The sequence below is a fragment of the Chiloscyllium punctatum genome, chromosome 23 (genome assembly GCF_047496795.1).
Source record: "Chiloscyllium punctatum isolate Juve2018m chromosome 23, sChiPun1.3, whole genome shotgun sequence".
NCBI classification, from domain to species: domain Eukaryota; kingdom Metazoa; phylum Chordata; class Chondrichthyes; order Orectolobiformes; family Hemiscylliidae; genus Chiloscyllium; species Chiloscyllium punctatum.
Window position 1 is genome coordinate 68,196,061 of NC_092761.1, and position 15,005 is coordinate 68,211,065.

A 15,005-nucleotide genomic window follows, 5' to 3' on the forward strand; every position below is an offset into this window, starting at 1 on the left:
GGTACCATCAGTTCTGAGGAAGGGTCATCGGACCCGAAACATTAACTCTGATTTCTCTTCACAGATGCTGCCAGACTTGCTGAGCTTTACCAGCAACTTCTATTTTTGTTTCTGAACATTAGACAAATGGTCAGATAACTCAGAGAAAGTACAGGGGACGAGACCGGATTGGTAAAGTTGAGCTGACTGTTTTCAGCATAGATGTACATGTACCTCAATTCAATACTAAACATGGTGGTGTTGCTGTGCTCCCCTGAAATGTGTGATTTTCCATTGGTTTGAATCCATTACATTGTCTTGTGCTCATTTTGAAGGCACTTTCTAAAAAAGCAAATACAAATTACCACAAAATTACACATTAAATCATTGAACTGAAATGCTCTGGGTGAATTAGCAAACTTTTCAGGGAACTATACTGGGTTCCTCATGCTCCTTCACATTGGGTGAGTTTATGCTTATGATTATATATATGTTGAGTTCATAATCTCAGCTGGGCTGCTATCGTCAAGAAATTTTATGCTTAACTAAAAGTTGGAAGTAGAAAAGGTAATAAAAGGCCCAAAGTTGCATTCCTGTTTGTCTTAATGTTCAGTTTCAGAGTGGCACTGAAACAGTTCACTAATGGCCTCCTGTGCTCCATTTATAAAGATGAATGGACAGCCAAAGAGGAGAAAATATTTTAACTGACTGGCATCTATCACAAAAAGTAAAATAAATCATTGACATTTGTAAAGATCGAGTACTAGTATACCTTGCAGATCAAGTGTACACTCTGGTGATTGAACATTATGAAATTAGACATAATTTAATAAAAGAAACTTAAAGATACAAGCAAATGCTGTTTAGTACATATTTATAAAGATTATACATAATTACACTGTGTAAAAAACAGGTCATGCTTCAGTTAATACATAATAGACAAGCAATATTTCTGTAAGTGCATATTTTATTGCATATATTACATATCGATATTATGTGACCAACAAAGTTAAAATAATTTTGTTCTGGTAGTACAGCCTCATCTGTTCTGTAGATGCTGTCTGCTTACAGTAGACTCAATTGCATTGCCCAATTTCTGACTGTTTAGAAGGGCAAAGGGAATAATTTTCTGCAGAATCCCTACAGTGTGGAAACAGGTCTTTTGGACCATTGAGTTCACACCAACCCTGTGAAGAGCAACCCACCGAGAACTACCCTGTCCCTGTTACTCTGTATTTCCGTGGCTAATCCACTTACCTGCACATCCCCAGATACTATGGGTAAATTAGCATGGCCAACCCACCTAAGCTGCACACTTTTGGACTGTGGGAGGAAACTAGAGCACCAGGAGGAAACCATGCAGGCACAGGGAGAATGTGAAAACTCCACTCATACAGTTACCTGAGGGTGGAATCAAACCTCGGTCCGTGGCGCTGTGAGGCAACAGTGCTAACCATGAGCCACTGTGCCATTGCAACTCAGGAAACTGATATATTTGGGCTATTCAGTGGGAAGTAATGTATTACAAGGAGCAAAGTAATATATTAATTCAATTAAATGGTATGTTTTAGCTTCTTTTGGTAATAAATGAAATATTTTCAAAATACATGCAATAAAATAATGAGGGTTAGGAAGCCCTACAGCAATAGTCTGGGAACATTAAAGTCAGCTGGAGTTATTCAAACACCAGGGATCAATATTATTGTTCACTATTTTAAATTAAAAACATAAATAAATCACAGGTAAAACTTATACTCATGCAGACTTTTTCATTAAAATTAGCAAACAAAGGAAAATAGACACCTGTATGGGCCTAGAGACAGAAAGAACAAGTTTCAAGTTGACCTGCCACTTAAAAAAATAAAATCACATGGAAACAATAAACTTGCTGTTGTGCAACGTACTATTTCAAGAACAGGCAGAGTGGATGTCAGACACAATGTGCATTCTGATATATCATTTAATGTTGCCTGAGTTCGGTTGCAACCGAATATATTGCTTTGCTCCATCACTACTTGTTTGTGACTTCTACTTGATAGGCTTTATCTCTATCAATATTAAGATCAATCACAAAGAAGATTATTATTATGCAGAGCACTCAGCTAAATTAAACTGACAAAGTATTTTGAATAATCATCTGAGGTAATTTACTTTATATAGAAGCTCCTATCCTTCTAAAGGGTTTTTTGTAGTAAATTATGGATTTATAGAATCAAACAGCACAGATAAAGGCCATTTGGTTCACCATTCATGGTTTGGTATTTTGGAAGAGGTATTCAATTAGTTCCACTCCCTTATTCCTGCATCACACCCTAGAAATTTCTAATTAATAAATATTAATTGACATTTATATACACATTTTAATTGCAGATGGCAAAATTACATGACATGTCCTTTTTATAGACTGTTAAACACAATGCAGGATGAGAAATATTGTAATAATTCTCATGCAGTTGTTTAATAAAATCAAACCTTTAAGTTGGTGATAATATAAAATCATGATAACCTCTGTCTTTGAGTTCTTGCTGTTGGCTTTTAAATTATTTTTTAAACGGCATTGCCAAAGAGCTCTTAGTCTCAAGGATAAATGCTAAGCCATTATTGAAAGTACAAAGTCATTTGTAAAAGTGTTTGAATTTTAGAGTACTTACAAATTTTGTTCACAATCAATTTGGCTAAGCCCTCAATTAGCAAGATTTCTTCAACATTGAACAGACTTTTGTACCTTTTCGTAGTTTCCTTAGGTGCCACACTTACAAACAGGCTCTGCCTCGCAAATGTACAATTTACTTTTCTGGAGCTACAAGACTGCAGATTACAAGTATCAGTTTAATGGTGAGAAAGCAAGCTTCAAAAATAAGAACCCCACCAAAACCTTTAAGCCAAATTGGAATAACTCTCTAAATCCATTCAACGCATCATGAATAACGGTCAGTTATAATCCCTCCTCTAAATAGTTTGATATCCTGAAAAGACAAACTGCAAAGTATTTTACAAAGAATTTTGCACTACTTTCTCAATCACAACTGTTATACAGTATACAAGGTGAGCCCATCATTTACTATATTTCAACAGTGGAATCATGTAAGTCATGACAAAATGTAACTGTTTATAAATTATACAATATATAGCATAGTAATAAAAGTTTCTCCTGTGTGATTCATGTGATGTCTGATGTTCCACTTGAAATACAAATTCACTTATCATCAGCTCACATGCATTGCTGTGAATCTTGCTACAATTTGCTTCTCCTTTTCATGTCGTTGCTGCAGCATTGCAAGAAGTATATTGTGGGATGGGTCTAGTTGTGCATATTGACTATGTTCAGGGAACTCACCCCTTTCCGATTTCTCATTAGCATCCCCAGGTTTAGCTGCAAGTGGTTTTGGTTTCTGGATGTTTCTAGCATATTCCAATGCCTACCGTTGTGCAAAGAGAAACAGGGCAAGTTTCATTTAAATGATTCATTGTATTCTGGTTGCAAAGTAGAGTTTTACAATTGTTATGAATTACTGTCATGATCAACTTTCAAAAATGACTTTTTTTACAATTGATTTCTGAGACCTGGCATGGCCTGAAATGGCAGAAGAAAGAAACTGTTACATCCATGGAAGCATCTTTCTTGTTCACCAAGCTGTCAAACAACACTGATGACAGAAACCATGAAACTGTTTCCTTAAATAGTGAATAGATACCCTTCTGGCATCTATATCATGATTCCTGAAGTACGGACTCCAATCACAACCATTGTAGAAATAAATTTATTTGTGCAATATATTTTGCTGTTTTTCATTGAAAACTTTCTCTATTTGTGCAGTAAAGTGGAAATACTATAGGGTTCTCTCCACAAGAACATTTCATTATGCAGAATAGATTGCAACTGGAATTTGTAAAGTGACCAGAGAAGTACTGCAGAGGGGTTAAAGGCATTTGTGGAACTTGTGTGGAGGAAGCAGTCTCAATAGTAGCTTTCAAACTTGAAAGATAGCAAATTTCAGGACTTGAGGAAAGAGTCAGGAAGTGGAACTAATAGAAAAACAATGTAGGGTAGGTTCTGGAAATCTGAATGAAAACAGAAAACTTTCTGTTTTTTAGAAGTATTCAGCAGGTCAGATAGTAGGACAAAGTGAGGACTGCAGATGCTGGAGAGTAGGGGTCGAAAAGTCTGGTGCAGGAAAAACACAGCAGGTCAGGCAGATCCAAGGAGCAAGAGAGTCAACGTTTCGGGCATAAACCCTTCATCAAGGTTGTCAGACAGTAGGTCGGACAGTAACTGCTTAGAGAAACAGAATTAACACTTAAGGTCCATGACCATTCATCTGAAGTCCACTTGACTATATACAGCATTTTCTACTTTTATTTATGGGGAGTGAAGCTAATTTGCTAGCTCTCTCAAAGAACCAGAGCAGTTGGTTGCTGACTTCTTTTTATATTACAAGATTCTAACATTCAAAATGATGTCTAGAAAGTAATTAATTTGCTTGACATTTAGGTTTACTTATAGGTCTATTCATGAATCATTCTCACTGTATTAAGTCACTTGGTTTTAGAGGTTTAAACAGACATGCAAGACAACAGAAGGTAAAGTGACATAGATAAAATATAATTTGATAAAATGGTATAGGATTATTAAAATTAGGACACCTTTTGATATTCCCTTCTCAGTTAGATAATAGGATAAAAATCTCGCCCAACATAATAAAAACAAAAAAAAACTGGAGAAACTCAGCAGGTCGAGCAACACCTGTGGAGAGAGGAACACAGCTAATGTTTCAAATCTGATTTGACTTTTCTTCAGAACTCCTAGACCTTTGTATCATCGTATCATCCGTCGTCATTTCCACCACCTCCAAACGGACCCCACCACCAGGGATATATTTTCATCCCCTCACCTACCAGCGTTCCGAAAAGACCACTCCCTCTGTGACTCCCTCGTCAGGTCCACACCCCCCACCAACCCAACCTCCACTGCCGGCACCTTCCCCTGCAACCGCAAGAAATGCAAAACTTGCGCCCAAACCTCCCCCCCTTACTACCCTCCAAGGCCCCATGGGACCCTTCCATATCCGCCACAAATTCACCTGCACCTCCACACACATCATTCACTGCATCCGCTGCACCCGATATGGCCTCCTCCATATTGGGGAGACAGGCCGCCTACTTGCGGAATGTTTCAGAGAACACCTCTGGGACACCCGGACCAACCAACCCAACCACTTCGTGGCTCAACACTTCAACTCCCCCTCCCACTCCACCAAGGACATAAAGGTCCTTGGACTCCTCCATCGCCAGACCATGGCAACACGATGGCTGGAGGAAGAGCGCTCATCTTCTGCCTAAGAACCCTCCAAACATAAGGGATGAACTCAGATTTCTCCAGTTTCCTCATTTCCCCGCCCCCACCTTGTCTCAGTCCCAACCCTCGAACTCAACACCACCTTTCTAACCTGCAATCTTCTTCCTGACCTCTCCGCCCCCACCACCACTCCGGCCTATCACCCTCACCTTAACCTCCTTCCATCTATCGCATTTCTAACGCCCCTCCCCCAAGTCCCTCCTCCCTACCTTTTATCTTAGCCTGCTTGGCACACTTTCCTCATTCCTGAAGAAGGGCTCATGCCCGAAACGTCGATTCTCCTGCTCCTTGGATGCTGCCTGACCTGCTGCGCTTTTCCAGTAACACATCTAACCTTGCTAACCAGACTCCCATGGGGAATCTTGGATCTCTCCACCCTGCAGGCACTCTGCCTCTATTCCTGATGAAGAGCTTTTGCCCGAAACGTCAATTTTCCTGCTCCTCGGATGCTGCCTGTACAGCACCACAGTAATCTAGATACTGGTTTCCAGCATCTGCAGTCCTTGTTTTTACCTTTTTAACCTTGTTGAACACCTTACGAAAGTCCATATAGATCACGTCTACCGCTCTGCCCTCATCAATCCTCTTTGTTACTTCTTCAAAAAACTCAATCAAGTTTGTGAGACTGATTTCCCACACACAAAGCCATGTTGACTATCCCTAATTAGTCCTTGCCTTTCCAAATACATGTACATCCTGTCCCTCAGGATTCCCTCCAATAACTTGCTCACTACCGACATCAGGGTCACTGGTCTATAGTTCCCTAGTTTGTCCTCACCATCTTTCTTAAATAGTGGCACCACTTTAGCCAACCTCCAGTCTTCCGGCACCTCACCTGTGACTATTGATGATACAAGTATCTCAGCAAGAGGCCCAGCAATCACTTGTCTATCGTCCTGTGAGTTCTATGGGGATTAAACCACTTTTTTGCATTTCAAGACATCCAGCATTTCCTCCTCTGTAATATGGACATTTTGCAAGATGTCACCATTTATTTCCCTACATTCTATACCTTCTATGTCCTTTTCCACAGTAAAATCTGCTGCATCTCCACGCAAAGGCTGCCTTGCTGATCTTTTGAGGGGCCTTATTCTCTCCCTAGTTACCCTTTTGACCTTAATGTATATGTAAAAACCCTTTGGATTCTCTTTAAATCTATTTGTCAAAGCTATCTCATATCCTTTTTTTGCCCTCCTGATTTCCCTCTTAAGTACACTCCCATTGCCTTTACATTCTTCTAATGATTGTCTTGATCTGACCTGTCTAGATCTGACAATAGGCTTCCTTCTTTTTTTTTTAACCAAACCCTCAATTTCTTTAGTCATCCAGCATTCCCTACACCTACCAGTCAGTCCAGAATATACTGTCTCTGGACTCTAGTTATCTTATTTCTGAAGGCTTCCCACTTTCCAGCCATCTCATTATCTGTGAACTTCTGCCCCCATATCAGCTTTTGGAAGTTCTTGCATAATAATGTCAAAATTAGCCTTCCTCCAATTTAGAACTTAAACTTTTAAGTCTGGTCTATCCTTTTCAATCACTATTTAAAAACTAATAGAATTATGGTCACTGGCCCCAAAGTGCTCCCCTCAGTCACCTGCCCTGCCTTATTTCCCAAGAATAGGTCAAGTTTTGCACCTTCTCTAGTAAGTACATCCACATACTGAATCAGAAAATGTTCTTGTACACACTTAAAAAATCCTCTCCACCTAAACCTTTAACACTATGGCAGTCCCAGTCTATGTTTGGAAAGTTAAAATTCCTTACCATAACCACCCTATTATTCTTACAGATAACTGAGATCTCTTTACAAATTTGTTTTCTTTGTCAATTATTATTTCACATCTAATTTCCCATTGACCACATGAAACATCCCAACAATGGACCTATCATCCAGTACTTTCTTCTAATTTACAATCTGCAGATAGGCGTGAACCCACCAAACCCTCTCCATATCAGAAATGTATCCTTGTTCCTCTCTCCTCTCAGCTCCCAAAGAGATGCAACTAAGACAGCAAATGGAGGAATTGCAAAAGAACAGAAATGATGGAAATATATCAATATTGATTTCATGTTTGCAGCTACCAGGTTAGATACCACACTGCAGATAACAAGAGGAGAATTTTGCATTGTGAGACAATGAGAATAAGGCCTTTAGATAGAACAAACGGCATAGATCATGCAGGTGTCAAATCGTACATAGTTCTGTTATGGAGGGATCAAATGAGCATTTCCAACGTCTAGTGGCTGAAGCATTGAGCTCTAAATGGCATGCTGATGTCAAATCAGCACTTGATGCTGAATATTGTTATGAATTGCCTGTCTTGCAGATTCCTACTGGCAGTTCACTGCGTACTTAAGTTGATGCCCTTACCTGGATATCATTTGGCACAATTCATCAAGAATTGTGCATGCTTATGGATGCCACTTTTGAGCACTAAAAGCACAGAGGTGCAAATGATCTGAAGTCTCACCTATGGCATTCATCAAAAAGAAATTCGCAAAATGTAAAAAAAAAATCACATGCAATGACTTTTGAGATTCAGTTAAAATAAATTAATAGCATTTCAATGTTTTAAGTGTTTCTATGACTTCCTGTATCGCTACTTTAATTGCAAAATCTTATTTTCATAACACTGTTATCCCAAATCATTCATTGTTATGATAGTGATACAAGGCTGTTTGCTTTTCTTTTTTACGCACCATTTTCCGCCGAGAATTTGTCTTGTTTTCAATGCCTGGAGGAGGTTTAAGCTGAGATGGGGATGGTTTGGAGCCTAGTTTCATGTTCTGGTTTTTAACTTGTGTTGCATATTCCTTTTGTCGTTTCATTTTCTCTGTCTGAACAAAGGCACAAAAACAAATATCAACTGCAGAAGTGGAATGAAAAAAATAAACTTATTTCTGGCTGAAGGAAGAGCTATGATGGTGATGGTGGATTGGGAAATGTTACTGAAAGAAATGACTAGGTAGCAACGGCAAACATTCAAAGTCCAAATGGCTGAACCACAAAAACCATTTATTCTTGTTTGACACAAAGAGAACAGTGGCCAAACCATGGTTTGCAAGGGAAATTAAAGCTAGTATCAGATGCAAAAAAGAGGCATGTAAATTGGCAAGAAAAAAAAAGCACTTGAGGACTGGAAGCAGTTTAGAAGATAGAACCAAAGAAAAGGGATTGGTTTAGAAGGGGAAAATAAGTATGGGAGTAAACCTGTGGGGAACATAAGAATTTACTCTAAAAGGTTCTATAGGTATTATTGAGAGAAAAAAGATTAGTGAAAACTAATATGGATCCTTTACAGTCAGGAAATAGGGAATTTATAATGGAGAACAAGAAATATCTAATGAACTAACTCCATACTTCACTTCTGTCTTGGACATGAATAACATACCAGAAGTTATGGGTAGCACAGGGTTTAGTGAGAGGGAGGAACTGAAGCAAATCTGTATTAGTAGAGAAATAGTGTTGGACAAATTGACGGGATTGAAGGCTGATAAATCCCCAGGGCCATATAACTTACTTTGCAGAGTATTTAAAGAAGTGACCCTCGAAATAGTGGATGCATTGGTGGTCATCTTCCGAGATTCTTTAGACTCTGGAACAGTTCCTACATATTGGAGGATAGCTAATGTAATTCCACTAATTAAAAAGATATAGAGATAAAACAGGGAAATATAGACCAGTGGGTCTGATGTATGTACTGGGGAAGATGTTAGAGCCCACTGTCAAGGATTTTGCAGCATAGCACGGAGAGAAGAGTGGTAGAATCAGATGCATCAGTATGGGTTTACAAAAGGGAAATCATTCTTGACAAATCTACTAAAATTCTATGAGGATGTAACTAGTAGAGTTGATCGGTGAGCCAGTGGATGTGGTGCATTTGAACTTTCAGAAGGTTTTCAAAGAAGACCCTCAAAAGACATTAATGCATAAAACTAAAGTACATGGGATTGTGTGTAGTGTATTGAGGTGGACATAGAGTTGGTTAGCAGACAGGAAAACAAAGTGTATGACTAAATGTCTTTTTTTTCAACGGCTGTGACTAGTGGGATACTGCACAATAGATGTTAATGATTTAGATGAGGGAACAAAATATAATTGCTCCAAATTTGCAGGTAACACAGACTGGGTGGAAGAGTGAGCTGTGAGGAGGATGTAGAGATGTTGCAGTGTGATTTGGACAGGCTCAGTGAGTGTGCAAAGGTATGACACATTCAGTATAATGTAGATAAATGTGAGATTGTACACTTTGGTAGAAAAAAAGGAAGGATTATTATTTGAATGACTGTATATTGAAAGAGAGGAGTGTTCCATGACACTCTGATGGTCTCATGCACCTGTTGCTGGAAGTAAGTGCACAGGTGCAGCAAGCAGTAAAACTGGCTACCTGGATGTTGGTTTGCACTGCGACAGGATTCAAGTACTGGAATTATACAGGGCATTATGAGGCTATACCTAGATTGTGTGCAGTTTTCGTCTCCTTATCTGAGGAAGGATGGTCTTGCTATAGAGGGAGTGCAGTGAAGGTTTACCATATTGATTTTGGAATGATAAGACTGATGCTTGAGGAGAAATTGAGTCAGTTTGGATTGTATTAACTGGAGATCAGAAGAATTACAGGGGATCTCATAGAAAGCCACAAAATTCTCACAGGACCAGACAGGTTAGATGCAGGAAGCATGTTCTTGATGGTGGAGGTGTCCAGAATCATAGTTTAAGGATCGGGGTAAATACTTAAAGACCAAGACGAGGAGAAATTTCTTCACTCAGAGAGTGTTGAACCTGTGAAACTCACCAGAGAAATAGTTAAGACCAAAACATTATGTACTTTCAAGAAGGAGATAGATATAGATCTAAGGAGGTAGCCCTTGTGGCTAAAAGAGATCCAAGGAAATAGGGAAGGAGGGCAGGATTAGAATCTTGAGCTCAATGATCAGTCATGATTATGTTGAATGGCAGAGCAGTCTCAAAGGGTTGAATGACCTACTTCTGCTTGAATCTTCTATGTTTCTATGTCAGAGACAAAGGCTGGGTTGTCACTTTTCTATATCTTGCAGTTTGTTCCTGACATTGTGTTTTGTACAAAATGCCTAGTACTACCAGAGAAACCAGATTTGGTTATTCTAAATAACATCATTAAGAGGATTTGATGCAAGGGCACATTCCCACTCAAAACTAGCAGGAATCGCAGCCTGGATTCTGAACTTAAGGGACAGCAGGAAGCCAACCAATAGTGTTCAAAAGGAAAATCTGCCCACATAGGAGGTCCAGAAATGGAAACATCATATAATGGGAAGGGTCTAGGGAAGAGTGGCTCAAAGTTTCCCTGAGAAACCTTTAGGAATACACCTAGTTCTTCAGCACACGAGGAGACTAAAACAAAATACAAACATGGCTAGATCTTCTTTGTCCTTGGCTGTTGTTCCCAACAGGTTTACTGTTAGGAAAAGCACCACTGGCTTCTTGCTCAGACTACAAGTTAAAATGGAAATTTGGATCATAATTACAGCATTAGACCTCCATATTTAAAGAGGAGTTGGAAACATCCAGATTATAGTGGGAAATGTTTGGAAAGCGCCATTTCAAATAACCCCCTGACCTTTCTTAATATGAACACAAAAGCTGAAAGCACTTGCCTTTTCTTGAGCAGATTTATAGTCTGGTCCCAAACCTCCAAGTTTCACATCCTGTTTTAAACTCTTATAATCTCTCAATGTGTAGGGCTAAATAGGAAAAAAAATGGCATAGAAATCAACAATGTTTCCTTAACTATTTTATACCAGCTGATATGCTGTAAAGGTTGCACTTGAAGTTGTAGAAATTGTAAAACAGACAGTGGATATAAAAGATAAAAAGGGCTGAGAAGACTCTGCAGGTCTGGCAGCATCTGTGGACAGCCAGAGATAATTTTTTGAGTCCAACATGACTCTTCTTTGGGACTAGAGAAGTGGAAAAGTGATGGATGTTATTCTGTAGACAAAGGTGGGGAGTAGCAAGTGGAACAGAAGGAAGGTCAGGGGAAGATTAGAGGGCAAGGGAGGTTAGAGATAAGAACATAAGGCAAAGGTAGTAATAGTAATGTTTGTAGTGAAGTGAGATAGGTCCAATGTAGGTGTTTAATAATAGAATGTAGACCAGCTCTCTCTCCAGTTTGAAATGGCCATATTTGACTTAAAATATTACAGTCAGATTAAAAAGTGACAAAGGATCAGCACTCCAAAAGCTTGTGATTTTGAATAAAATCTGTTGGACTATAACCTGGTGTCATGTGACTTCTAATTAATTCCAAAGGTGTACAGCCTAAGTGGATTAGCCATGGGTAAATGGAGGGTTACAGGATGGGGTGGGTCTGTGTGGGATGGTCTTCAGAGGGTTGGTGTGGACTCAATGGGCTGAATAGCTTGCTTTTGCACAGTAGGGATTCAATAATATTTTCAGTCAAATATAGCTATTTCAAAACAGAAGAGAGAGCTGGTCTATATTTTGTTATTAACTTCTGGTTTTGCCTACCGAAGTCCAACTCCACATCATGGCCACCTTTGGACTGTAGGGGGAAACTCACACAGTCACAGAGAGAATGTGCAAATTCCACACAGTCACCAGGGCGTGTACTTGAACCTGGGTCCCTGGTGCTGTGAGGTAGCAGTGCTAACTACTGAGTCATCATGCCATTAAGTCTGTTTATCTCCATAGATGCTACCAGAGCTGTAGAAATTTTCCCAGCGCTGTTTTTATTTCACATTTCCAACATCCACAGCATTTTGGTTTTGTTTTAATGACTACAGAAATAATTATTTGGTATTCCCCCCTTGTTTCTTATTCTCCATAAGCTACATAAATAATTAAAACATAACTAAAGAACCTGTGTCTCTCAAATTATTTCTCATTGAGGCACAGATATCTGGAACTGTTCTTCACTCTAAGTCATCAAGACTACACCAATGAATGATTAAAGTTGACCCAAACTGTGGTTGTTCAAATAAAAAGTAGCTTAGCGAATTTTCAGAAGATTTGTTGCTCAGGTTGAGATTTTAGATGAAGGCTTGCTCGCTGAGCTGAAAGATTCATTTCCAGACATTTTGTTACCTTACTAGGTAACATCTTCAGTGGACCTCATGCGAAGCAATACTTAAACATCCTGCTTTCTATTTATATGTTTGGGTTTCTTTGGGTTGGTGATGTCATTTCCTGTGGTGATATTATTTCCTGTGGTGAAGTCATTTCCTGGTCCTTTTCTCAGGGGGTGGTAGATGGGGACTAACTCGATGTGTTTGTTGATAGAGTTCTGGTTGGAATTCCAAGCATGGCATTCCAACCAGAACTCTATCAACAAACACATCTAGTTAGACCCCATCTATCACCCCCGGGAAAAGGAACAGGAAATGACTTCACCACAGGAAACGACATCACCAACCCAAAGAAACCCAAACATATAAATGAAGCAGGAATTTTCAGCATTGCTTCGTATGAGGTCCACTGAAGATGTTACCTAGTAAAGTAACAAAACATCTGGAAATGAACTTTTCAGCTCAGTGAGTAGACCAACATCCAAAAAGTAGCTTAACCTGTTTATGCTTCCAGACCAGCAAAGGACATAATATCATGATTCTGGTACATTTCGCCTTGCTGATCAGTTTCAAATAACCAGAAATTGAGGTTATATGTGATGTTAGTGGTGGAAAGTATTTCACAAAGTAGATAAAAAGTTAAGAGAGAGCAACTTAGTCAAAGAATGAATTTTGAAGTAGTTTTTTAATATGAAGAGAAAAACTGATGATATTAGATTTTTTATAGTGTGGAAACAGGCCCTTCAGCCCAACAAGTCCACACCGCCCCTCTGAAGAGAAACCCACCCAAACCCATTCCCCTATATTTACCCTAACACACCTAACACTACGGGCAATTTAGCATGGCCAATTCACCTGACCTGCACATCTTTGGATTGTGGGAGGAAATTGGAGCATCCAGAGGAAATCCATGCAGACACGGGGAGAATGTGCAAACTCCACACAGACAAGCGGGAATCGAACCCAGGACCCTAGTGCTGTGAGGCAGCAGTGCTAACCACTGAGCCCCCTTGCCACAATAGCTGAATCCTATGCTGTCAGTAGCAAGATGGAGACAAGGCAAATTGCTTAAAATTTTTAAGTTGGAAATCAATTTTGTGGGAAGGTCTATAGTACAGGAAAAATTTGTAAGTTAAGCTGTGGCGAGGCTGTGGAGGGATTTTAAGACAGGGACATATTGGGACTTACCTAAAATTTTATTCATGATTAAATGAACTAGCATTATGATTTCTTTTATATGAAAGCAAAGATTTTACTTTTAGTACAAATATGGCAAAGCAAATGTATTCTTTGTTATGCAATTACTGTAATCTACAAATGAAACTGAGAAACCATTCAATTCCACAAGAATTGAGGGGAGAACACGTCCTGTTACTGGACTATAAAACACATTGCCTATCTAATAATTAACCCTATTGTGAGCCGAGTTTGCAGAAGGAGGTAATTTATACCAGCACTATAGGCAGTGAATCTTTTGGCTAGGGGTGCTTTTGAAAAACCAGAAGAGGCACAGACAGAATGTAAAACATGGATGTTTTCAACCAGAATAAAGAGTTACTCAGGAAGAATAAAATATTTTCAGCTTTTGTATATGTCATGGAGTCACCTAGACAATAAAATAAAATGTTACAATCCATGAAAGAGGAACTATTGATTATACTTGAATGTGGTAGAGAGATCTAGCAACTGGACCAGGTAGCATTCAATTCTAAAGATTCCCCTCCTAAATTATTGCAAATCAAGAGTGGATATTATGGAATTTAGGCACAAGGAAGTTAGCATAAATTGCATTTGCTTTCATTGGAGGAGTCTTGAAGATGTTTTGATTAAAAATTTAGAAGATTGTGAAGGGATTGAGAACACTAATTCTAGAAAACTGTTCACTATGGTGAAGAATTCAAACTCACAGAGAAAATCCAAAATTCAAAAGAGTAGGTCACAAATAAAAAGTGAAGTTAGACTGAGGGAAATCAAAATAAACTTCATCGTTCTGATTATAAGAGAACTGTAGACAATATGTAAAAATGCATAGTATAAATGAGTTAAAGAGGCAAATACACACACCTCTGGTCAGATGTGATTTAGGGTTTTGATCAGAAAATGAGGTCCTTTTTTCAAATGTGTCACGTCTGCGGGTAAATTTTAAATGTCAATTTGACTGAAGTCGACATTTCACAACATGGTTATCAAATGTTATGTTTCATGCATGCCTCTAATTCTAAGTTTACATCTTTTTTTTAAAGAGTGTGAGGACTGAACCTAGTGAAAATGGGGGTGGTGCAAACTTTAGCTGTTGTTCAATATGTATCAGAACCTCTTCTACCCACACTTACACAATTTACTGATAAGATTACACATTTTGTTTAGTGATCAAATACCTCAGAGGCATAGATCTGACAAAATTAGCAAACACAAAGGGAAACAATTATTACAGCACTAGGGGGGATGGATGAATCAGACAGATTTGTTCAATAGTCAGTGACTAATCCCTAAAACCAGTCTGCAGGGCAGTCAGCTGGCAATACACAAAATGCACAGCACAAAACTACAAAACTATTACTTATGTTTACAACGTCAGTATTAGAGCTTTAAGGTAACT

General features: G+C 38.9%; 1 protein-coding gene across 2 annotated transcripts in view; it reads right to left on the minus strand.

Moving 5' to 3' along the window:
* Window positions 1-898: 898 nt before the first annotated feature.
* The window catches only part of jhy (junctional cadherin complex regulator), a 98,690-nt gene continuing 84,583 nt past the window's right edge, over window positions 899-15,005 (minus strand). For both annotated transcript variants that reach the window (XM_072593137.1, XM_072593136.1), the window contains exons 7-9: window positions 10,976-11,062; window positions 8,039-8,176; window positions 899-3,398 (exon numbers count right to left, since the gene is read on the minus strand). In XM_072593137.1, coding sequence (XP_072449238.1) covers window positions 3,186-3,398; window positions 8,039-8,176; window positions 10,976-11,062 — 438 coding nt within the window. In that variant the 3' untranslated portion in view covers window positions 899-3,185. The remainder of the gene's footprint in view (window positions 3,399-8,038; window positions 8,177-10,975; window positions 11,063-15,005) is intronic.